At 43.2% G+C, this 26,785-nt stretch overlaps 1 protein-coding gene across 1 annotated transcript in view; it reads right to left on the reverse strand.

Moving 5' to 3' along the window:
• The window catches only part of ALDH2 (aldehyde dehydrogenase 2 family member), a 1,229,710-nt gene that overhangs the window by 536,957 nt on the left and 665,968 nt on the right, over positions 1 to 26,785 (reverse strand). The window contains exon 5 of the mRNA XM_044068619.1: positions 23,190 to 23,301. Within this exon, the coding sequence (XP_043924554.1) occupies positions 23,190 to 23,301 (112 nt within the window). The remainder of the gene's footprint in view (positions 1 to 23,189; positions 23,302 to 26,785) is intronic.

Consider the following 26,785-nt stretch of genomic DNA (forward strand, 5'->3'; position numbering starts at 1 on the left):
TTTAGTATGGAAGTCTATTTCGATGGAGGTATTGTTACATCTAACTATGGAAAAGGTGTTTGTGTCTATTTTGGAGTTTTTAGAAGGGGTAAAAATCATGATTTTTGTTTTGGATTCATTAAGGGCTAAGTGAATATTTTGCATCCAAGTCTGTGCTGTCAAATGCTGATTGTGTTAATTGAGCCAGTTTAGGTAGGGAGTCAACAGAGCAAAAAATGGTAGATAAATAAACAAAAAGTACAATGGCTCCACACAGCACACTTTAATTTAAAGTAGGTAAGCGCTTCCACGGACACTCTCTGCTTCTTCAGACCATATAAAATAATACTCCATTACAATACAACTATTTTAAATGCTAGTCGGCCAATAAGGTGTGACTTTGTACATGAAATATCAAAGTTAACCCATTCATCATCAGTGCATCTAAACCACTTACCTATATATAAACATGTTAAAATTAACAAATGGCTGACACAAACACATATAAAGTTGCAAATAAGACACTTATTATGCTAAAACCATAAAACATATGCATAGGAAAATGCATGTAAAAGACAATCTGTCAAAATATAAAATATCTAAATGTATATCAATGCATAAGAACAATAGCAAAGTCACCATTAAACCCAAACAGAAAATGCAATAACACTTTCATTTCAGTGTTTGAGAGTTCTAGCTCATTTAGTACATTTTGTATTATTTTCTGCTTAAACTCTGAGTTTGGCCAGCTAAGACCTACATGCAATCAACTGGACGTATAAGTGAATTTAAGTAAATCTTTATCTGCACTTTTTTCAAATAATACAGCATTTAAATTGATTTATTTGTGTTGCATTGAATACTATCTAGCTGGAAGTTGTGGCTCTGTTTCTTCAGTTAATGCTTGTTAGAATTCCTGCATAGCCAGTGATAAGTGGGGGTAGTTCACTTCATTGTTATTCGGTTTCTGCCTTATATATAAGTGGTACATTTTGGATTATTTACTGCTTAAACTCTGAGCTTTGGCCAGCTAAGACCTACATGCAATCAACTGGACATATAAGTGAATTTAAGTAAATCTTTATCTGCACATTTTTCAAATAATACAGACTTTAAATTGATTTATTTGTCTTGCATTGAATACTATCTAGCTGGAAGTTGTGGCTCTGTTTTTTCAGTTAGTTCCCCACCCAACCTACCTGTTTTTGTTTTGGTGTTAATCTTGTTTGCTTTGAAACTGCCCACCCCTCTTGTAAATTTGCATTTGGATACTCTTCCTTGGCCCACCTCATTTGCTCACTCAAAAAAAAAATGCACTTTTTTCATCTACTTTTACTGTATTTGTGTTTCTTCCTACTTTATTACTTTATTTTGCTTTTGCGTCATCTTAAAAGTACTCAATTGTATTTATTACTGCTTGGTGTAACTATCATTCTAAGCCTTTTGGTTTAAGCACTTGGGCTTCAGACCAGTTGTTTTACATTAAGAAGGATTGCGGTCTGCACTGTTGTGGCAGGACAGGTAGCTTACATCCTTCTAAGTTGGGAACTGCTGATGGAAGGCTTAGTGTCTGTTATTCTAAAAGTGTATTAGTTCTGGTTGCCAGTTATTTTACATTAAAAAGGTTCGTGGTCTGCACTCTTGTGGAAGGAGAGGCTAGACTCTGCCCTTCTGAGCTGGGAATTTCTGGTTAAAGACTTATAGTGCCTGCATATTTGAACAGTTTCTTACTGAAATTGGTGCGCCTTGTTTGCTGTAGCATAGACTAGATCCAGGCCTGCTGAATCTAGCTTTGTTTGTATAACTTGAGCACTAATCCAAGCCTTCTTTTTTGGAGAAGGTTCCTCTGCACCCCAGTGGCAAGAGCGTGCAGTTAGAACTTGTCTGATTAATGATTACAGGAACAGGGCTCAGTTTTGGGATTTTTTTTTACTGGTTAATTGGGTAATTTGTTTAAAAGCCTTTTTTGATTGCTTGTAGTCATCTAAAGCTGTTTTAAGTGTATTTTTTACTGTTTGTAGTCGTTTAAAGCTGTTTAAAGTGTATTTTTTTGTACTGTTTTTGCCTTATCTTTTAATTTTTTTCCCCTTCTTTCCCACCTTTCTAAGCTAGTATAGTCCAGTTTTCAGGCTAGTGCTGAATTCAGGGCTGTGTTACAATTTTCTGAGTTGCCCATACCTAACTTGGATAGAGGGAGGTTTTTCTGCTCACCTGTGAGAGAGGGAGCTTTGAGCAGCCATCTGTCCCTGGAGGAGTGGTTCCAGCCCAGAAATTAGTAGTCTATAGGCCATTTTGGGCTAATTTCTATCTCTTTCATTTCCCTGCTGTAATAACAGTGTTTACGCGGTTTTGCACGTGTGGGCAGCGTCAGTTAGCTAGGGCTAAATTTATCCCGGCTCCACCAAGTCTCCTCTTCAGTTTTTCCCTTGAAAGTAGTCTAACTCACAACCTAAGCACTTAAAAAGTGTCCTACAATCCAGCACTTGCTCAGACCTAATAGCAAGCACTAATATACCCCGACACTTGACTGCCCAGCAGGGCAAGGCTCATTATTCACCCCTCACCAACCAAGCGACTAAGCAGGTCACCCGACTATTCAGGCATGACCAAAGGGCAATTTCAGGTATACTCTCCAGTCCAGCTGGTGAACCTGGGTATCCTGAGGCAATGTTACAACTGCTTCATGTACACAGACAAACCTCTCCTCCTACCACAAAACATTAACAGATGCGAGAGATGCAATTATATAGCTAAACTGGAGGCTAAGCTCTTTCCACCCAAGACTGGAACAGGCAGTCATGAGGAGAAGGTTAACACTTGCACCACACCTCCAGCCTCACATAAACATACTAAACCAGCACTGACAATAAATACACATAAATACACAAAGTCATACTCGGAGGCTCTAAATAAAAACCTGCAAAAGCATCACAGACCTCCAAAGCAGACACCCAAAAATCCTGCACCTCCTGTCACAAACCAGACAACACATAAAACACAAAATCAGTGTGCCGCACAATCACAGCCCTTAAGGCGAAATAACATACCTAACACACTAGTAATAGGCGACTTTATAGTCAGGCACACTGACGTCCCACTCACTAGGCTGGGCAAGGAGAAGGTTACTATTAGCTGCCTGTCGGGAGCCAGAATCCGCCACATAACACTAGCACTCAGGTCACTCCAGAACAAGTTGACTCTGTCATTGTTCATGTTGGTGTGAATGACCTGAGACGTACCTCCCTAGACTATATGAAAAGAGACATGGAAGAGCTCTCTGATCATATAGCCCAGGCGGGTATGACCTTGATCCTGAGTAGCATCCTGCCCTCACCAAGAATGATACTGCAGTATAAAGAAAAAATGATCAATTTCAACAATTGGCTAAGCTTCTGGTGTCATTCAAATGGGATCCAGTGTCTGTCAGCCTGGGACAACATGCTTGACATGTCTCGTTGCTTCACAAGAGACGGCTTGCACCTGTCACCCCTAGGCTTTCGAATACTGGCCAAGGCTCTTGCTGCCCCCATAGTGCCTTTTTTAGGCAAGGCTCAAAAGTCAAACCCACCTCCGTAAACAGCAGAAATAAAAAATGAGGTTATGCTACTCAACGTCAGGAGTTTAAATCTCAAAATGCACATGCTCAAAGCACTCCTCAGTATGGAGAGCATTGACATCTCTGCAGTAACTGAAACCTGGTTCAAGGCTCCACAGAGCACCCCAGCACTACCGGGCTACAACTCATACCACACATTTCGGCCACTGAACATGGACCGAAACACAAAAGGAGGGGGTGTATCCATATTCATCAAGGATACCTACACCTCCAGGTTAGTGGCGCAGCATGATACCTCCGAGATCATCCATGTGCAACTAACATCAGGCAAATCTTCAGTGCAAATTGTGGCCTGCTACAGATCACCCTACATGACCCAGGACCCCCACTCCACCTTTCTAGAGACGCTGGAAAACATGAAGGTCCTACTGAGCACCCTGATATTGGCGATTTCAATTACACTACCGTTAACTGGGAAAACTACTCAAGTACAAACTCCCAGGTCCAGCACTTCCTGGAATTTATCAACTCAAATGCCCTGGATCAGCTGGTAAACTCCCCTACCAGAGGTGAAAACATACTGGACCTGGTCATCACCAACATGGGTGACAGGTGTTCCGCACCAGAGGTCAACCCGTCACTGGTTAGATCAGACCATAAACTAATCACTCTGGATGCCCACACCACACCACCACCTCCAACCAAGGAAACCACAGTGAAAAACTTTTCTATAGCAAACTTCACCTTACTTAAGACAGACGTGTTATGTTTCACAGCCCCCACGCTAAAGGATAACAGTGTCCAAGATGCCGGAACCTTTACAAATACACTCTATGAGCACCTACAAGTAGCATGGATCATTCCATCCCTAGCAAAACCAAGACTAACTCCCCTAAGAGAAGGAAACCAGTCTGGTGGACCCCTGCCATAAACAGGATTTACAATAGAAGGAGGAAACTAGTTCAGAAAAAAAGCAAATCCCAAGAAGTAAGACATCCCTGATCAGTATCAGTAAGAAACTAAGGTCCCTCATAAAATCCTCCAAGGCTAACTTTGAAAGAAAAATAGCCAAGGATTCGAAAGATAACCACAAAGCCTTCTTTAGCTATGTCAAGAATCTAAGTGGCAACTCACAGATATGCTCTGAGCTAGTGCAAAATAGCACAAAATATACTGAACCCACTGATATTGCCAACATCCTGGCAGATAGATTCAGTGCAAACTTCACCCCCCCCCCCAAAAGGGCCCACAACAATACCGGAAAAGTGTAATGTCCCGAAAATCACAGACACACAGGTAAAAACAACCCTTTCAAAAGCCAAAAGCACAACGTCAGTGGGGCCAGATGGTGTCCCAGGCTGCGTCTTGCACGAACTACAGAACGAACTAACCTCCCACCTAAACACACTGTTCAACCTCAGCCTCTCCACAGGCTACGTGCCCATAGAATGGCACACAGCAACAGTTATTCTATTCCACAAAGGAGGGGCCACAACTGACCCTGGTAACTATCGCCCCATAAGCCTGACTAGTCTGGTCTGCAAGGCTATGGAGCGCATCGTCATAGAACTCATTAACAAAGACATTGGGAACCTCCAAACACTTGACCTGACCCAGTTCGGCTTTGATAACGGCAGATCATGCCTACTAAACCTGGTTGACTTCTTTGAGACAGTGACCAAGGCCATAGATGAGGGGAAGGTAGTTCACACAGCCTACCTTGACCTCGCCAAGGCTTTTGATACCATTCCCACTCTGGAATTATAGAAAAACTCACCAGCCTGAACATAAACCCCTACGTCACGAGATGGGCTGCCAACTGGCTTACAGACAGAACTCACATGGTAAGAATAGCTGGCTCCAGGTCAGACTCTAATGCAGTCACAAGCGGTGTCCCACAAGGCTCGGTCCTGGGACCCCTACTGTTCGGCATATACTTCTCAGAAGTACAGGCAAACACAGGAGGACTATGGCTAACCAATTTCACCGATGACTGCAAACTGGGAGCCATAATTGACTCTCCGACTGACACGGACATTCTCCAAAAGAGCCTTACTGAGACGGACACTTGGTGTCAAAGTCATGGTCTCAAGCTAAATGCCAAAAAATGCATAGTCATCCCGTACGGGAAACACAAAACACCCATGAATTACTACACAGGTGGCAGCCCCCTTAATACAGAAGTGGTAATAAGAGATCTGGGGACCCAGGCAGATAGTAATCTCTCCTTTGACAATCATATTGCCAAAGTAGTTAGGAAATCCTTCTATGTAGCCCATCTAATTACTAAAAGGTTCGCATCTAGAAATAAAGAGGTTATAGTGCCCCTCTACTCGTCACCCATTAGACCCATCATAGAGTGCAATGCCCCATTTGGGATGTACTTCACAAGACACTTCCAACAGCTGGAAAGACCACAAAAGTACCTCACCAAGAGGATTACTAACCTCAAACATATGTCCTATGCAGCCCGACTGGAAAAACTCCAGCTATACTCAGTCGCATATCGCTTACTCAGAGGTGATCTTTGCCTGACTTACAAAGCCATGTCCAACTCAGAATTGATGGACATGTGCCACCTAAAGAAATCCAAGTCATTGTGAGCCACTCACTCTAATGAGCTAAACCTCGCCACAACAATAAATAGAACATGCTGGAGGGAGAGATTCCTGTCACAGAGACTCCCCATGCTTTGGAACAAAATTCCTAAGTATATTAGGCAGAGCCCCTCACTAACACTCTTCGAGAGAAACCTTGACGAGTGGATGGGTAACAGAAAATACACCCTTGGGATCATTTCACTGGCTCTTCTTGACAGAGGCTCAGTTAATTAATCAATGGGGCGGTAAAAGCTGACATACTCTGGCTAGGCTTATGAATGCCCTCGGGCAGATAGCCTAGTACCTACCCTTGAACCTAAAAAAGGTTTCAATGAGACTTTGCTATTTAAGCCTGGTGGCTTATCGGCTTGGAAGCGAAGTATCCATTTTTGCTCCACAGCTTCAGTTTTATTCTTAAGGTCCCCACCTCTTTTGTTACCATACAAAATTTCCAAAACTAAAAACTTAAACTTATGTGTAGGGCCTTCCTTAGACACATGCATGGCCAAAGCGCTAGTGTTCTTAGCATTTCTAATATCTCTTAAGTGTTCAAGGATTATATCCTTGAATAGACGATTGGTCTTGCCTACATAGAAAGAAAAGCACTCAGTGCAATAACAAAAGTAAATGACATTCTTTGTCTGGCACTCAGCATACAAAGTTCCGTCTATCTTAAAACCTAACTGTGGATGTGTAAACTGTCCACCTAAATGTATGTGTGTACAAGCCATGCACCTCCTACAAGCATAAGTACCAATCCTGTCCAGCTGGACAAAATTCTGAGGGCCGAGGGGCTTATAACATAGCTGACTTTTAAGAGATCTATTGCTTCTAAATGAAAAACTAGGTTAATTGCCTATCACACCGTTCAATTCTTGAACTGTAGATAGAATGCCCCAATTGTTCTTAATTACATCACATACCATGTGTATGTTGCTTGCAAATGTCAAAAGCATCCTAATCCTCTCATTGTTCTCAGTTCTGACATTAATTGGGGTGGTCATACTGGTTACATCAGTTACCTGAGCACTGGAAGAAGTATTACCAAAATAGGGTCTACATCTCCCTTGTCTTTCTTTCCAAGCTTCATCAATTTGAAAATCAATAACACAAGCCTTATAGCCCCTATCCACAAATTCATTCTTAAGTGTGGCGAATGCTAATGTCAATGTTTCATCATCACTGTGCAAGCGCATGGTTCTGAAAATTTGTCTTCTTAATACATTCAACTTAGTATGGTTGGGGTGCATACTTCCATTACGTAGCACATTATTTTTCCACACCTTTTTCCTATACATAGTGGTGGAAACAACACAGATCATCTTTACTGACCTTCACTTCCAGAAATTCTATCTCTTTTGGAGAATACTTATATGTGAACTTCAAAACACTACTCATGCCAATCATAAATTGCAAAAATTCAATTAAACGCTCTTCAGTTTCATGCCACAACAAAAAAATATCAACAACAAAATGCTTGTACCATTTAATCAAGACACAATATGCGTTGTTAGAAAGAACATTCTTCACCTCCCAATTAACCAGTGAAAGGGTGGCATAGCTATTGGCACAAGCCGTGCCCATAGCTACACCAGCCTTCTGTATATAATAATCATCTCCAAAAACAAATGCATTATTCTCAAGAATAATCTTTAACAGAGCACAAATGAGCCTAACCTTGCCAGCATATACATTCTTATCACATAGTAGTTCCCTTATATTATCTATCCCCCAACTGTTAGGAATAACAGTGAATAGGGACTCTATGTCTAAAATGACAAAGAAACAAGGACCTGTTAGCACCTCTAAATAGTTACTTAGGTCACTCAAAAACTCTTTAGTATCTTTCAGAACAGTTTCACATTCATTCAGATATACATGTAAGTTCTTTTCCACAAATATTGAAAGCGGCTCGGTTGCCCAACCTTTGCTAGATACAATTGGTCACATTGGGGGTTATGCAAATTCTTATGCACCTTCGGTAAACCATACATCGTAGGAATCACTGGCAATTCAACCTTTAAATATTCAAATAATGACTCTGAAATCATTCCAGTGACCAACAAATCAAACACAAAAAATTGCACCTTCACTATCACACCTTTCAATACAATAGAAGATATTAATGCATATGTACTTACATCACACAGGAGGTTCATCATACTATTTATATACATTTCTTTATCTACTACTACAATGCCACCCCCCCTTATCCGCTGGTCGTATTTCAACACTAATCAAATGCTTTAGTTCAAATAAAGCTGGTCTTTCATCAGTAGACATGTTAAAAAATACATTACTCTGTCCTTCAGCAAACTTTTCCCTTAGCTGTTTGTCACATACATCAGTAAATAACTCAATAATGGTATTTGTAGGTGGAACAAAAGTACTTGTTTTTTTAAAAATGCAGCTTCCTTGCACAGTGTCTCTGAACATTGTCTTTAGGGTCAAAGTCCTACCAAACAAGCGTAAATCATGTAGAACATTCACTAATTCGGCTTTTTGAGCCGGAACAAAAGTTAAGCCTTTATTCAATAAAGACAGTTGTGACTCAGTTAGCACAGTTGAAGAAATGTTAAATACTAAACTTGTTTGGCTCTTTTCCCTGTCCTGGTCTCTTCCTTGACACTGTGCATTCGCCGTACTCTTGGATTTGTGAACCGACTCCTGGATCTTCCTCTTACTGGGAGCGGGTTCTTCAACAAAAAATGCTCTTGTGATGAACTCGGTGAACTGAGCCTCTGTTCATTCTTATTGGGGCTCTTACGTGGCGCCATAGCAGATTTCTGCCTTACAACAGATCCACTGCTCACAGTCACATTAGAGCTACATCCTGCAGCATTACTGCTCAAACTAGTAACAGCCACATCAAATAATGTGTTTTCAGGTGGCTGAAGAGGTGGAAACTCCTCCGATGTAATAGCGATGTCAGCAGGAGTAGAGGGAGCTTGTAGGTTCAGCGTAGCCGGTACATTAACTGTCCTCATGTTTTCTTGTCTCTGCCCATTTCCTGCAGTACATTGTGGAGGTAAATCTGAACTGTTTCTCTCTCTATTCCAGGAGAAAACAGTCCCTTCACGGAAGTCATTAACATCTCTTTGGATTTTCCTAGTTTTAGTGGCTGAAAGCCTTTTATCATATCCAAGAATGTTCTCATATAAATTGTCTAGCTTATCGCCCAGAACTTCTTCTGGATAGGTATCGAAAATCTCATTCAGCAGTGCATGAATGTCATTGTACAACTTTTGTTCTTCCAGTCGGAAGAAATCAATCAAAAGTTGCATATACTTGGCACTTTACTCCAAATTTAATACCTGCCAACGCCTCAGTAGCTCAGGACAAGTTTGCTCATAACTGGGCATAGTTAAAACTCGGAGCCCTCTTGGTGCAACACTGAACTTAAGAGAAGCCCCTAAATGAAAGTGCTGCCATTGCAGTCGCTTATACTTATATAGCTTGTTCTCCAATTGTCTGAAGGGATACATTTAAAGAAGTCATTTATGAAGATATTGAATAGCAGAGGTTCCCAGGATAGATCCTTGGGAAATGCCAGTCTGATTGTTAAGGTAAGGTGAGATGGCATTATTCCATTTGGCGGCTTGTTGTCTATCACAGAGATAACTGGAAAACCAATTCAGAGAGGAGGGAGAGAGACTGAGTTGTGTGAGCTTAGAAAGAAGAAGAGTGTGGGATATTGTATCAAAGGCCCTAGAGAGGTCTAGAAGAAGAGCAGAGACAATATTACCAGACTCGCTGGGGTGGCTGATGTTTTCAAGAAAGGACAGGAGGGCGGTGGTGGTACTGTTACCAGGTCTAAATCTGTGTTGTGTAGGGGTAAGTAGGTGGTTGTCTAGGAGGTATGGTAAGAGCTGAAGGTGAATACATTTTTCGAGGATTTTTGAGATTGGGGAGAGGATGGCGATGTAGCGGAAGTTAGAGATGTCAGTGTTGTTGCCTCCTTTATGTAAAGGAATGATGTGGGCTTTTTTTACAGAGAAGGGGTATGTAGGATTCTTGGATGTACCGGTTGATTAATATGCAGATAGGGAGTGCAATGTCATCAGCAGCTAGTTTGAGGAGGTTATTTGGAAGGTTGTCAGGGGCACTCATAAACTGCAAAAATTCAATTAAACGTTCTTCAGTATCATGCCATGACAGAGTTTTTTTTATAGTGAATACTGGGAGGGGTTTGAAGGAGAAGAGAGAGGGGTGGGGAGAGAGAGAGTGTTAGGGGAGGGGGTTATGGGAAATAGGTGTTGATGGAGCACTAGAGTTGTGGGGGAAGGATGTGATGAGTTTAGTAATAGAGTCTAGGAAAAAGGTGTTGAATTTGGAGGGAATGCAGTGGTCTGTGAAGTAGGGGTCAGGGCAGGGATTGTTTTTTTTTTTTGGCCAGGAGTTAGGAGGTTGCCGATACTATTCCAGAACTTTTCTGGATTGAATTTATGGTTGGTTTGGAGTTGAGAGAAGTAGGATCTGCAGTCAGACACAATTAGTTTTTTTACTATATTGTGGAGTTGTTTGTATTTGGTGAGTGAGTGGGTGTTTTAAGTTTTTGGTGGAGTTTCCATGCTTTGTCATGAGTATGCATGGGAGCTAGGGTGCCTTTGGAAAGCCATGGGGCAGTGGTGGATTTTACTCTTTTAGTTCTGGGAGGGGCACAGAAGTTTAGAAGGTTGGTAAATATAGTGTTAAAGTAAGTAACTGCTTCATCAAGAGGAAAAGTTTTCAGAGAGTTCCAGTTTATTAGTTTTAGGTTATCTGAAAAGGATTTTGGGTTGAAATCTTTGAGATTATGGGTTAAGATATAGTTATGTTGTACGTGTATAGGTGAGGGGGTGCTACGAATGAAAGCAGGCAAGTGGTCACTGAAGAATCAGGCAAAGTGCCACTGTCTGAGATATTTTTAGGGTGGGAAACTAATATCCAATCTAGGATGTTTCCTGAAGAGTTGTTTTTGTTAGGTCTAGTAGGACTATTAACTATCTGGGAGAAGTTGTACAAGTTGATGGCGTGGGAGCTGGTGCTTGACTGAATGGAAGACCAGTTAATGTTAACATCTCCTAGAATGATAGTTTCATTGGAGATATTAGCAGAGAACCAAAAAAGTTTGTCTTCTAGAAGGGGAATATTATTTCCAGGAGGGATGTAAAGGGCGGCTATGGCTATATTTTTGTGGTTGTTGATTTTTAGGGGGGCTAGGTTCAATTCAGCTGTACTGAATTTTGGTATAGGGTTAGTATATGGTGTTACTGTTTGGGAGGAGGAAAAGAGTAATGCTACCCCACCTCCTTTCTTGTGGGTTCTGTCATTTCTAATGACTTTATTTTGGGAGGGGGGTTTGAAGTCTTTCAGATGGGGTTTGAGTGAAGTTTCTGTGACTGCTACTATGTCAGGGAGGTTATGAGAGAGCCAGGCATGGAAGGCACGTAGTTTGTTACACAGGCTTTGGGCATTAATTGCCCTTTTTCCTAACCATTTTCCTAAAACCAAACTCCTTTTAGTTTTATAACCTGGGTGGTGAAGTGGGTGGTAAGGAACATTGAATACTGACACCTCCAACTCACATTCCTTACTTTTACTATCTGTGCTTAACACCTATCCAGAAATGATAATTAGAATTCAATGCACTCAAAAAAGTCAGCACAGTATTACAGACAGGCCCACTTTCACAGCATCAGACTCTGTGGCACTGATTCCCCAAGTACAGAAAGAAAAGTCCGTAAGGACAGCTGAAAGCAAAAGAAAAGCACACCCTCTAGTCAGTTTTTCTGATGCAAAAAGGAGGAATAAAACAGCATATTTTGGGTCCAAGGTCACTTGTGGACTGGAAGAGATATATTACGATTTTGTACTTCCTAAATGCCATAGATGCACCAACCAGTCCTCATCATTGCCTTCACACCACTTACCTGTCCTCTTCTAAAAGCTGCCAGGCCACAACTCAATAAACACAAACTGAATAAACATGGAATTATAAAGAAACCAAATACGCAACAGCAGCAGTGCTTATTTTTACCTGGAAGCCTGAAGACTCAGTATACCATTACACCATACTACAGAAAAATAAACTAGAATTAAAGTAATAACACATGTACAAATGTATGCTGTATATAAAATGCAAGTAAAATAATGCCAACAGCTCATAACCATATTGAGAAATGACTATGCTCAAGCCAAGTAAGCTAAAATGTGCTTTTAAAACCTCGGTGAATGCCTTCCAGTGCTGTAATAAGCCACTGGCAAGCTGATAAGTGGTAACCACACACCCATCTAATAGTTTACAGACTGCAGAGGCCCTTTCCCAAAGACTCAAACAGACTAAATGTTTATTACTCAAATGTGTGAAATTTAAGATAAAAAAGTTACCAGGAATCCCTGAAAAAAAAATTACACAGACTGTGTAAAGGTCCAAGAGTTCATGCAGGCAGTTAAAATACAGTACAGTCTATGTGGTGTCTCAAGTCAGATAATCAAACTCAAAGAAATACTAACCAACAGCAAGTGTATGGGTAATAAATACTGTGTAGCCGTGACACGTGTCCAGTTCTCAAAAAGGATAACTTAATGTAAAACAACACACTGACATTTTGGATGCAACCTAAAGAAACTAACGCAAAAAACACTTTCCTTCTGTCACTAGCATCCCACTTAAAACACGACCAAAGCAACTTAAGAGGCAACATTTTATTTTCAATCAGGTTCCCTTGTGGCTAATTAAATAAAGGCTGTTAAGTTTTAGCCAGGTACACAAGGGAGAAACCAGTAGTTCTTGGTCTTGACTCTCTTCAAAACATTTGATACTGGTGACACAGAGATGCTGTTCATAGGATCATAGGACGATATTAGGCTATCAGCCTGGAGGCCCTTATAAGCCTAGCCAAGAATTTTGCCCATGTTCCCACAAAGTCAGCATCTGTTTCCCCTGTCCAGCAGGGACACAGGCAGGATCCCAGGGGTGTATTTTCTGTTTCCCATCCAGTCATCCAGGTTCCTTTTAAAAAGAGCTAGTGAGGTACTCTGCATGATGTGGAGAAGGAGTCTATTCCACAGATTGGGGAGTCTTTGGGAGGCAAATCTATCCCGCCAACAAGTTCTATTAATGTCACAGACCAGATTGAGGCCTTGCATGTGGGTTGTGTGAGTGGAGTTTGACTTACAGATATGCAGCAACTCCATCAAGGCTGGGTCTGAGATGGCCTTGTATGCCAGACACAGGTCACCTCTGAGCAGTCTGTAAGAGACTGAGTAGAGAGACAGGGCTTTTAGCCTAACTGTATAGGATAGGTGTTTGAGACCCTGGATTTTCCTGGTCAGGAATCTCTGTGGTCTCTCCAGCTGCTGCAAGTGCTTGGCAAGGTACATGCCAAAGGGGGCACTGTACTCGATAATGGGTCTGATAAAGGAGGAGTACAGGAACGTTATGACCTCCTTGTTCCTGGATGAAATACCCTTACTTATGGGGTGGGCCATGTAGAAAGCCTTCCATACAATGGAGGCAACGTGTAGTCAAAAGACAGGTTGCTATCAACGTGGGTGCCCAAGTCCCTCATGACTGACTCCATGCTTAGTATGTTGTTATTAATGTGATAATTAGTGGGGAAACTATTTTCCCCAAAGGGGATAATGCATTTCTTGGCATTCAGTTTGAGGCCATGCTTCTGGCACCAGTCATTAGCTTGAGTAAGGCTTTCTTGGAGGACGTTCACATCACTAGGTGAATTTAAGACAGCGCTCAGCTTGCATTCATCTGCAAACTTGGTCAGCCACAGACCACTATTTATGGCTTGCACCTCAGAAAAGTATATCCAAAACAGTAGAGACACCAAGACCGATCCTTGGGGTACACCGCTTGTTACGGGTCTACTACTAGAGGTGACTTCCCCTAGTTTGACTAAGTGGGTTCTATGAGTGAGCCAGTTAGCTACCTGTCTCGTAACATACGGGTTGATACCTAGCTGGGAGAGTTTATCTAGTATGCCTGAGTGGAGAATTGCTTTGAAAGCTTTGGATTAATCAAGGTAGGCAGTGTGCACCGTCTTCCCCACGTCCATGGCTCTGCTGACTGTTTTGAAGAAGTCGTTCAAGTTTAACAGGCATGATCTCCCTTTGACAAAACCAAACTGTGTGTGGTCAAGCGTTTGGAGGTTGCCAATGCCCTTGTTTAAAAGGTCTATGATAATGTGTTCCATGGCCTCGCAGATCAGGCTAGTTAGGCTTATGAGTCTATAACTGCCTGGATCAGTGGATGCTCCACCTTTGTGTAGAGGGATGACAGTGGGTGTCCTCCATTAAGCTGGGATGAAGCCGGTGGTCAGGCTTTGGTTGAATAGGGTGCCTAATGGTGCTGACAGCTCATGCCTGAGTTCATGTAGGATGTAGCCAGGGATGTTGTCGGGTCTCATGGAGGCTGTATTTTTTGCCTTTGAGAGGGCATTAAAGAACCTGCTCCCTGGTGATGATGGGAAGGGGGCAGGTGCTGGGGATGTCCTGGTTTACTGACGGGGGATGGGGGGGTGAAGTTTTTACTGAATCGGTTTGCCAGCAGGTTGGCTATATCTATGACATTTGTGTATGTGGTGTTTTTGGCCACCAGTTCAGAGCAGATTTGGGTGTTACCTTTGAGATTGCGGACGTATGGGAAGAAGGCCTTGTGAATGTCCTTAGTGGATGTGGCCAAACTGGACTCAAAGTTAGCCTTAAGGAGGATTTCACCAGTGACCTTATTTGCTTGTTCAGACAAAGTAGAGATTGTTTCCAACTTGGCACCTGCTCCTTCTTGGTCCTGGACAGAAATGTTTTCCTTTTTATTATATAGTTTGTTTATTGCTGCTGCTGTCCACCAGACAGGTTCACTCTTCCTTGAGGAAGATGATTTGGTCCTATCAGGTCTTGCGGAGTCCATGTAGCTATGTAGGTTCTCATATAGTTTTTTGGAGTAGGCTTGGACATTAGTGCTAGTTTCAGCTGAAGGGAAGGTGGCTGTGAAGCTGCTTATACCTGCCCTCAGGAGACTTCGGAAAAAATGTTTTGTTTTGACCCTGATTGGGGGGTGCCAGGAGAGATGCTGACTTTGAAAATTAACGCTTTATGGTCGGATCTTATCAAGGAGGATGACACTGTAGTGGTGCTACAGTTGCTACTCATGTTGGTTAGTACCAGGTGCAGGATATTTTCACCATTTGTGGGAGTGTCAACCAGCTGATCCAATGCATTGGCACTGACGAAGTCAAGGAGTCTCTGGGCGATATGAACATTTTAACTTGGTAATTAACTTTAAATATTGCCACAAGGAGTTTGTCTACTATCTTTCTGACCCAGATGAGAGAGGAAAAAATATATTTTGTTCTACAGGACTCCCGTGTTCCTGACACAGAGTAATACTACACAACCCTTGTTGTCAAGTAACGTGCACTTTTTTCCACATGGTGGTACCTGATTGGTTTGTACAACACTTTCAAAAGATACATTCTTTTGTAGCTAGAGATCCCACTGGCCTCATATCAACACACAAATAGCTACAGAGTTAAGCCTGTACTGTACAGGTGGCAGTAAATACCAGTCAAGCCTCATAACCAGTCTGTTATTTTAATGTCCAGGGTCTGTGCCCAAAGTCAGGCTGAAGCAGTGCAACTAGGAACACCACCTCTCACACTATCCCTCTGTTTCATTATGTAGATTTATTTGATGTGTACTTATTAAATGCAAAATGAAAAATGTTATCAAGTATGGAGTTGATGGCCTTTTAATTCTTCTAGACTATCACTAACTGACAACTCAACTTACTGACATACCCTTTTATTTTAAAGTTAGTAATGTGCACGTTTATTACTACTTTAGCAAGACAGCATGATAAGGAAGCATTAGGAAGGGGGTAACAATCAACTAGTTAGGCACAAGCACATCCTATATCCAGCTGCTTTCACCAACCAATAATGGGCAAAAGGCCCAAAATGTAACTTTTCAGTGCCTCACTCTTTGGAATATTCTTGGTAAACTACATGCTTGTCTTAAAATTTAGGAGGGCAGTGTGCTTCAGTAAACTCTCAAGGCAAAAGCTGCTCTTGTCCAGTCAGAATCTACAAAAAGAATATGGAAATCAGTGCCAAAAAGACGTAGACTTCAATAAGAGAAGTTGCCTGAATAAACTCAACGAACCAGTACCTGCAGCCTTATTTCCTATTAGTGCTCTCTTATCCCAGTCAGAATCTAGTTTTACTGCAGTCCATTTTATAATCATGTTAAACTGCTGTTCTAATTAGTGATGATAAATAATGAAATGCTGTGTAAAAAGAAGTTATGTCTTAACATAACGTTCCATCTGTATTGTTGATCCTTGTTCAGTCATTACTCCTGGGTTATCGGTTCCGACCTCGGAACCAAGCCGGCCATCTTCCAAGCTCGCGACAACCACAAACTCTTGAGCCAAACTCTTACCCACAATTCCCCTGTCCATGTTACCTCAGATTGAGTTTGCAAATCAAAGGAAGTCGAGGTTACCTCTGGTCAAAGAATCTAACAGAACCGGATGATGAGATCCACATAAGCCTCAGGAGGGGGAAGGAGGGAGGGTTGTAATGACTGAACGAGGATCAACAATACAGATGGAGCATTATGGTAAGACATAACTTCTTTACCTGATATCGTTAATCCTTATTCATTCCTTACGCCTGGGACAGAGTCCCCAGCTACCTTTATTCCTGGGAAGATCTCATGGAAGGACATTCCTGAGCACCACTGAACCAAAGGACGCTCTTCCTCTGGAGGCCAAATCCAATTCGTAATGGCAGATGAAGGTATGGGGTCTAGCCTGAGTTGTAGCTGCACAAATGTCAGGTAAAGAAGCTCTAGCATGAAAGGCAGCAGAAGTTGCAACCGACCTAGTGGAATGAGCCCTAACGGCTGTAGTCAGAGGGATATCATGAGTTTTGTAAATAAATGCTACACAGTCTTTTAACCATTTAGCCAATGTGACCTTAGAAACAGCACATCCAAGTCTAGGACCACAGTAGGCCAGGAACAGCTGATCTGATTTGCGAGAAGCCTTAGTTCTGTCCAGATAGAAACAAAGTTGCATGTGAATGTCAAGGATATGTAGGCAATACTCTCCTCTGTTAAAATGATTGGGAAAGAAAACTGGCAATTCAATGGATTGGTTAATGGACATTTCAGAGATCACTTTTGGCAGGAAGGAAGGATTAGTTCTCAATGACACTATCTTTATGAAAGATTAAGTAAGCCTGTTTGATGCATAGAGCTTGAAGTTCAGAGATACGTCTGCCAGAAGTAATGGTGACCAAAAACAAAGTTTTCAAAGAAAGAAACTTAAGATTGCGTGAAAAAGTTGGTTCAAAAGGAGCCATAGTCAACGCTTGCAGAACTAAAGACAGATCCCATGGCTGTCTAGGTTCTCTAAAAGGGGGCTTCAAATGATTTAAGCCTTCTAGAAAAGTCTTGCATAATTTGTGTGATATAAGAGAAGAGTCATGGACACCATTTTGAAAATTAGATATCGCAGCCAAATGAACTAGAATGGTAGAAGCAGATAGGCCGGATTGGAATAAACTGTACAGGTACTCCAGTACCACCGGCACTGGTGCTGAAAAAGGGTCTATCTCTTTTTCCTTCAGCTAAATGGTAAACCTTTTCCACTTGCTGAGATAAGTAGTTCTGGTGGAAGACTTATGAGACGCAATAAGAATGTCACGTACTGGGGAAGAAAGATCAGTCTGCCTGGCAATCACTGAAAGTGGAGGAGCCAAGCTGTGAGCTTCAGGCTGTTCAGGTTGGGGTGAATCAGGTTCTGTGGATAAGAGATCAAATCCGGAGTCGGATTGAGAATCCATGGTTGATCTAGCAGGTGAGGCCATAAGAAGGGGAACCAAATTTGCCGAGGCTAATATGGCGCAATGGCAGGATTTCTTCAGGAACTGGGGAATGAGAGGAAGAAGGGAAAAGGCATAAAGCAGACCCAAGGACCAATCGTGAACTAAAGCGTCCCTGGGTGACTGTCCCTGAAGGGGAATCAGGGCAAAGTAATTGCTGCACTTGTAGTTGATTGGGGATGCAAAAAGGTCGCAGCAAGGGAAACACCAGCAGTTGAAAATCACCGCCACTATAAGAGGATTCAGAGACCACTCGTGTGGTTGCAGTAATCTGTCTGCTATCACGCTGGAACTCCTGGGAATGTACATTGTTACAAGAAAGCGGTTGGTAGCCATCACCCATTGCCATATCCTCATGGCCTCCCGACAAAGTGGGTAAGATTTGGTGCCGCCTTGTTTGTTGATGTACCAGACTACAGCCATGTTGTCCGATTGTATTGCAATAGTCCCCGACGGAAGAAGGGGATGAAATGCTTGCAACGCTAGAAGCACCGCCCTCAGTTCTAGGATATTTATATGCAGATGAGCCTCTAGGTCCAACCACGTGCCTTGGATTGTCTTCCCCTGAAAAAGCCCCACCACCCCATCAGGGAGGCGTCCGTGGTCACTGTGGCTTTGGGCTGTTGGGGTGTGAAGGGGCAAGACCATTGTGACGGGTTCTGCGACATCCAACAAATTGAGTGTTGTCTGTATCTCTGGGTCATCCGAATCTGGGATGAGAGAGAAGACTGAAAAGGGTACCACTGGGTGAGTAGTAACCACTGTAAAAGCCTCATGTGAAACCTCGTGAGGGGGACAATGGTGATGGAAGCTGCCATGGAACCCAAGAGCAGGAGAACAGAATGTGCTGTCAATCTTTCCCTTGAGAGGATGGGTATGAGTTGTTTTACCCTTAAGATTCTGTGCTCTGGAATCGATTCCGTGCAGTTTTTTGTATCCAACAGGACCCCAAATGAATTCTATGGACTGGGATGGTGATAGGTTGGGTTTTTGCCAGTTTACAGTTGTACCTAAACTTTCTGTGGTGTGAAGAGAGTATGCCAAGGCTTTTTCCAATAGATGTCTGGTGGGAGCAGTGATGAGCCAGTCGTCTAGGTATGGAAACACCCGGAATCCTTGCAGTCGCAGGTGAGCTGTGACAACTGCCATGCACTTGGTAAACACTCTGGGGGCTGTAGAGAGTCCGAAGGGCAGTACTCGGAACTGGAAATGACTGGCTCCCACACGGAAGTGAAGGAATCTTCTCGACGGTCTGTCCACCTTTATGTGGTAGTACTCATCTTGAAGATCTATAGAGCACATCCAATCACCTGCCTCCAATAATGGGAGGATAGACAATATTGTGACCATCCGGAATTTCTGTACTTCTACGAATTTGTTTAGCACACTGTGATCCAAAATTGGTCTCCAGTCCCAGGTCTTTTTTGGCACTAAAAATAATCTTGGGTAGAATCCGGATCCTATCTGGTCTGGTGGGACTATTTGGATGACTTTTTCGTAGCAGCTTTGAAATCTCTAATACTGCTTCTACCCTTTGACTGGGTGGAACGTTGGGCAAGCTCCTTAGTGGGGCGTGACAAAGAGCGAAGGGACTATGATAACCTCTGGTTATTATCTCTCATACCCAAGAATCAGTGGCAATGGTTAGCCAGGCAGAAGGGTACAAGGAGAAATGACCCCCAACCGCTTCCAGAGGAAGGCAGTTGGGCCGCTCTTCAGGAGCGCTGGTAGGACTGGCCAGAGAAAGAATTTCTGGAACCCTGGTTACGTGGACCTCCTCTGCCGTGAAAGGGGCATCTTCCATATGAGTTTCCCCCTCTGCATCTAGGGGAAAACTCGGCTCGTGTGTCACGGTAAGAGTCTGGCTGAGACTTTTTGTGCCACATCTTCCCACTTTTCTGGTTTCTGGAGAAAGCCTGTTGAGGGGAAGAATAGCAGACACCCACGGCAGAAACGGTCTTACCGTCCTTTTCACACCTAGCCAGTGTGTCTTTAACCTTGGGTCCAAACAACAAAGAGGCTTCAATGGGAGAGTTCAGAAAGGAAGCCTTGAAAGGTTCCATGAAATCACACAAGCGCATTCAGGCATGCTGTCTCATGACTATGCCTGCACCCGCTGCTCTAGCTACTCCTTCTGATGCATGAGAAATCAGACGCATGGAGGAGTTAGAAATCGATTCAAGGGTGGCTAACTGTGAGGCCACTTTGTCCTGGACCTCATCAGACACAGCTCCGGCCAAGGTTTCAGAGAGCTCAGAAATTAAGTCTCTTTCAAGCCTGGTAAAATGTGCCATATAATTCGGGGACCTGACTGCAAAGGTCACTGATGCAAAGGTATACTTCCCCAATCTGTCCAGCACCCTGGACTCTTTGTTGGGTGGGTGGACAGTCTGGCTTTCTTCCACCAGATCCTTTTTTGTTGCGGCTGCCACCACCAAAGCATCTACAGGAACACCTTTGGACCAGTGAGGCTCACTCTGTGGAGGGGACAGGATTTTATCTGGCCTGCGGGGAATGGCGTCAACGGCATCAGGAGTCTTTCATGCACACTGCACGACAAGCCGGACAAGGTCATCGGCAGGTGGAGTAACCCAAGAGGTAGGGGGCTGGGCACGAAAGGCCTGCAGGAACACAGACTCTTCAGAGGTCGGGTTAGAGGGCCGCCAGTCACCTCTCTGCTTAAGTATTTAGAGGATATCTCCAAAGGATACCTCAGAGGGTGACCGAGGGGATCCTTCCCCATCATCAAAGTCTGTGTCTTCCATGAGGGACTCTTATGGGGAGTCCACGTGCTTCCTCTTACACAAACTCTTGCGATGAACTTCCTCAGTGGGAGAATCTGAAGAAGACAGAGCAAGAGGAGCCTCCAGTGGGAGTGTGTCCTGAGGCCCTTGTACCCGGTGTCCACCAGAGGTGTTTTGTGTAAATTGAGATCCAGAGGAGGACGGGGGCACTGACAGCACAGGATTGCCAACAGACGCGAGAGCCTTCTTCATGAGTTGGAAAGCTGGTACACCCGAGTAGGTAACACCCCTCTCAAGCAAATCAGCCCGTCGACTCAGAGTCCCTGGATGGCTGTGAAAAACAGGAGTACGTACGTCACAACTAGCATCTAGAGCAGTGACTGGAGTGACAAGTCTCTCCTGTCCCAAAGGCGACTGCGACTCCTTAATGAGGTCCATGAAAGGAGCTGAAATGAGGGAAGTCTCTGCTACAGCAGGTGGCTTCAAAGGCAATGAAGGAAGAAAATAAGTAGGAGTCCTTGGAGAAGGGTGACCACCACCAAAGAAACAGTAGTTCATGGAGGGTTGGATACCTCTGGCCAAAAGCAACTGATCCATAAGGCGCACCACATCATGTTCCCAGAGGCTTCTGGTGGATCTCACAGACATAGCTGAAGGGGAGTCAGGTCTATTCAAGGATGCAGGAAACTCAGTGCCCGCAAAGGGGTCTTTAGACAGTGCTAAAATAGGCTTCTGCACCGAAAACAACGGAGCCGTAAAGGCTTGTACTACTGGCGTCTGCACCGAGGAGATCATCGGTGCTGAAGATAAGGTCTGCACCGATGAGGTCGTTGCCGAAGTGGTAGTTGGCACTATGGTAGCTGCCAAAAAAGTCTGTGTGGAAAACGAGGTAGTCGGTACCGACAGAATAGTCGGTGCCGTGAAAATAGTCGGAGTCGAAGCAGAAGCTGGCGTTGGAACAATCATCACCGCCGGAAAGATCTGCCCATCGGTTCCGATGATGTATAGGGCACAAAACTCGGTGCCGAAGTAATGGGTGGTGCCGAAGAACTAGGCACCAAAAGCCTTGGGGCCGAGGAAGTCAAATCTGAACTAGAAAGTTTGGCCTTCTTAGGTCTCGGTTCCTGGTTGTCCCCAGCAGGAGACGACGGGAGAGACTTGACTTTTCTTATGTGAACTAGGAGGGGTTGAAGCCTCTGCCCCAGAAATAGCCTATGAAAAGGAAGATTTAAGTATTCCCTTTAAAATCAGCTTATTTTTCCTTTCCACCAAAGTCCTGTTAGAGAAATTAGCACAAATCTCACAAGACGGGTCAACAGTCAAGCGAGGCACACCCAAACAGTAAACACATAACATGTGCATCCCAAATAGGCAATTTATGCCCATAATCCACACATCTTTTAAATCCTGGACTACCTTTTTTCTCTGCCATGATAGGGTGAAGAAGAAAAGGAAGGAAGAAGAAGGTACCAACAATGGTACAAGAAATACCCAAAGGTAAAGCAGGAAAGAATTTACCAATGATGGTAAAGGAGTTACCTCACGGTAAGAAAGAAGGGCTAGAGGAAACCAAAAGGAGTTTCTAGATGCGTTAGGGTAAGAGATAACTATTCAACAAATTTAAAACAGAGAATAACTGTAATACGATAAAGTATTATCAAAGTTTACTTAGCTCAAGAGAAGTGGCTTGACACGACTGAATGGCGATGCGGCAAACAAAATCTGGGGTAACAGGAATAGGGGAATTGTGGGTAAGAGTCTGGCTCGAGAGTTTGTGGCTGTCGCGAGCTTGGAAGATGGCCGGCTCTGTTCCGAGGTCGGAACCGATAACCCAGGCGTAAGTAATGAATGAGGATTAACAATATCAGATTGTATGTTTCCATTGCAGAGAAACAACACTTTAAAAAGTCTGCAATACTTCAATATAATGGGCTAGTAATTCACACAGTCAATGGGCTAACAAGCATAAGAAGTTAGCATGCATTTGAGCAAAATAAGAACAATGTGCAAGTTCTGTCTGTACTGATTTGTCACAAGACAATATTCATTCCTACCTTAAGAAACTTCAAGCAGAAAGCAAGTTTAAATATGGTACTTTACATTCTAAAGACAGAGGCCCTCTGAAGGGAGAGCCCTGTACTCTAGCAGTTTTTGTTACAGTGCCAGCAGTGACAAACCAAGCAGAAATAAAACACCATCATTCTGTGTTCTGACATGACTGTTCACTAGTCAGCAGCAATGTAGTATTAATAATAAACTCTCAGGGCTTCCAGCTAGAGAAAGACCAGTGCTTTTTGAGAACATTTTTCATATGATCTGTGTATGCAAATGTTTTCATGCACAGTATAAACTACATTTTTCATACTTTAAACATTATAAATCATCTGTGGCATTTAAAAAGTAAACAGCTGCTCCAGCTACTCACTGGAATGACCTGCCCACACACTCCCACAGGTTCATGGCGAGTATAGCTGAAGTAATCTCCGTCTATTGGAATGGTCTTCCCATGGGTCTTGTCAGCCCATCCTGCATAATATCTGTGTAAGAAAACAGCCTGCAATTAACAAATACACCTCAAATGACTGCAAACAAAACTTCACAATGAAAGATTTTGCACCATTTTCTTTCTTCCTCCTCCTATTTTCACGTCCTCATTGAACTGCAATATACTTGCCTCCCAAAGAAGCATGTGCTAAAAAATACAAAACTGTATTCAGTACATATTGAATGCTATCAAAACTTACTCTGAGGGGGGGAAAAACACTGCACTACATTGGTTAAAAAATGCATAAGAATGACTCTTTGTTACCTAAAAATGCAATCAAACAAAACAGATGACTCATCCGGTGAGCAAAGTTGTTTATTGATTCACTTAAAAAAATGTTTTTTTTTAACCAAGTAGGAGTGCTTGGCCCTACTGCCCCTGTTAGCCATGGCCTGTGCACAATGGGAATGTATATAGTGAGTACTACAAGAAAGCATTCTAAAAATAAAATGCACAGAAAATATCCACATTTAACACTTAAGGGTACAGAAAGTAAAAAGTCATGCAATAGCAGGCAGTAAAAAAAACATTTGCTGAATTCTGGTACACATGTTACTACATTAAAGTTCTTTAAAAATGAAGACTCCTTAACACACACAAATCACAGACCTCCTGTGAAAATTCATTGTTTGAAGTCGGGCTCTCTTACAGAGGGTGGGGTATTCGCATACATACACACACACACACACACACACACACACACACACACATACACACACACACACATATGCATATACACATATACACATGTACAGGCAGTGTTTACCAGGTAAGTCCATCTGAGTCAGAAAAAGACCCTTTCTCAGTAGAGACCCATGCAAAATACAGTATAATACAGAAGAGTAACACCCATGACAGGAGCAACAAGTAAATGTTCCAACATGTCCTTGTTCTGCCCACTCCTTGGTTGTTTGTACCCAAAATGGTGTTAAAAACTACCAAAGGCATGTAAGCCTAGGCTTCTTAAGATCCTCACAATACAATGTTTTATCAACTTAGTACAAAGGTAAGGCTAGGCTTCTTAAGATCCTCACAATACTTTATAGGTTCATAGGTGTGTACTAGGCTAATGGCCCTGAAGCCTTTACAAGCCTAACCCAAAGGATTACCCTGGCATCGTGCCACCCGACCTTAATTCCCAGTGCCTCTGTCAAGTAGAGCCACAGGAGTGATCCCCGGGGTGAATTCTCCATTTCCCATCCACTCATCAAGATTTCTCTTGAAGAGGGCCAGTGAGACGCTCTGCTTGACATGCATGGGAAGTCTGTTCCATAGCATGGGCAGTATCTGGGTTATGAACCTGTCCCTCTAGCTTGTTCTGTTGATTGTGGTAATGAGGTTGAGGTCTCTGGACTGTTGTGGAGGGATTGGGATTTCTTCAGATGTAGCATTTCCAACAGAGCTGGGTCAGACATGACTTTGTAAGTCAAGCAGAGATCACCTCTAAGTAGGCGATATGAGACAGAGAATAGTTTGAGTTTTTTTGAGTCTGTCCATATAGGACAAGTGTTTAAGGCCTATGATCCTCTTTGTGAGGTATTTTTGCAGCCTCTCCAGTTGTTGTAACTGTGTCTAGTGAGGTAAATGCCAAATGGGGGCACTGCACTCGATGATTGGCCTAATGAGGGAAGTGTAGAGGGAGACAATGACCTTTCTTCCTGGATTCAAAACCCTTAGTAATGAGATGTGCCACATAGAAGGACTTTTCTGACCACAGTGGCAATGTGGTGGTCAAAAGAGAGGTTGCTTTCAACTTGTGTTCCCAGATCTCTTATGACGCCTTTTGTGTACAGTGGACTGCCATCGATGTGGTAATTCATGGGAACCGGGTTTTTCCCAAAGGGGATGACAACATATTTTTTGGCATTGAGCTTAAGGCCATGGTTCTGACACCAGTCATTCATCTCAGTGAGGCCTTTCTGTGGGATGTCAACATCACTTGGGGAGTTAATTATAGCTCCCAACTTGAAATCTTCTGTGAACTTTGTCAGCCAGAGGCCCTTCGTGTTAGCCTGGACTTCAGAGAAATAGATACCAAACAGGAGAAGACCCAGGACCAAACCCTGTGGTACTCCACTCATGGAGTCAGCCACTTTCACACTGTGGGTTCTATCTGTGAGCCAGTTTGCAACCCACCTAGTGATATGGGGGTTGATGCCTAGCTTAGTGAGTTTTTCTATGATTCCTCAGTGGGGAATGGTATCAAAGGCCTTGGCCAGGTCAAGGTAGGCTGTATGAACCAACTTGCCTTCATCCACAGCTCTGGTGACTGACTCAAAGAAGTCGACCATGTTGATCAGGCATGATCTACTCTTCACAAAACCAAACTGTGTGGGATCCAGAGTTTGGAGATTCCTATATCTTTGTTTATTAGGTCCATGATGATGTGTTCCATAGCTTTGCATATCAGACTTGTCAGGCTAATGGGGCGATAGTTCCCAGGGTCTGTAGTCACTCCTCCTTTGTGAAGAGGGATGACTGTAGCAGTGCACCATTCGGTTGGGACAAAGCCTGAGGTGAGGCTGTGACTGAACAGGGCACACAGGTGAGATGTCAGTTCACTATGTAGTTCATGTAGAACACAGCCAGGGATATTGTCAGTTCCCATAGAAGCTGTATTCTTGGCCTTGGACAGTGCTGTTTTAACCTGTGCAGCAGTAATACTGGGTGCCTGGCAATCTACTGGTATTGTGATTGGTCCTTTGGTGGGGGAGAGAGGGGTAAATTTGGCACTGAATCTGTCGGCTCGGTATAGGAGGTGCCATTGTGCAACGCTCTGAGCAAATCTGGGTATTGCCGTGGAGATTCTTTACATAACTATAGAAGGCCTTGTAGTTGTCTTTACGATCTGCTGCAATTCTGTTTTCATACATAGCTTTAAAAGATTTGATGAGGGATCTCAACTTTTTGTTGAGGCTAATAAGGGAGTTTTTCCAGTCTTGGGACTTCACCTTATTTCTCATCAGTTTCCTCCTTCTGTTGTAGCGTTTGTTTATGGCAGGGAACCACCAGATTGGCTTCCTTTTTTTGGATGAGAGTGCCTTGGTTCTGTTGGGTATGACGAGCTTCATGCATTTGTGTATGTATTCATATAGGGCATTCGTGTAGGATTCGGTGATCTTGCAGCTGTTCTGCAATTGCATGGGTGCCGTGAAGTTAGCCACCTCTGTTTTTAGGGGCCCAAAGTTAGCTCTGGAGAAGTTTTTCATTGTGGTTACCTTTGCGGGGGGTGGGAGGGATGTGGACTTCCAAGGTGATTAGTTTGTGGTCGGATCTAACCAGGGAGGAGTTGACTACTGGTACAAAGCAACGGTCACCCATGTTAGTAATGACCAGGTCAAGGATGTTGCTACCTCTAGTGGAGGTAAGAATGAGCTGGTCCAGGGCAATGGAATTAATGAATTCCAGGAAACGTTGGGCAGGCGTATTGGTACATGAGCAGTTTTCCCAGTTAATGGAGGGGTAGTTAAAGTCAC

Source organism: Protopterus annectens, chromosome 4.part0, assembly GCF_019279795.1.
Source record: "Protopterus annectens isolate FY-2018-M chromosome 4.part0, PAN1.0, whole genome shotgun sequence".
In the NCBI taxonomy this organism is placed as follows: Eukaryota; Metazoa; Chordata; order Ceratodontiformes; family Protopteridae; genus Protopterus; species Protopterus annectens.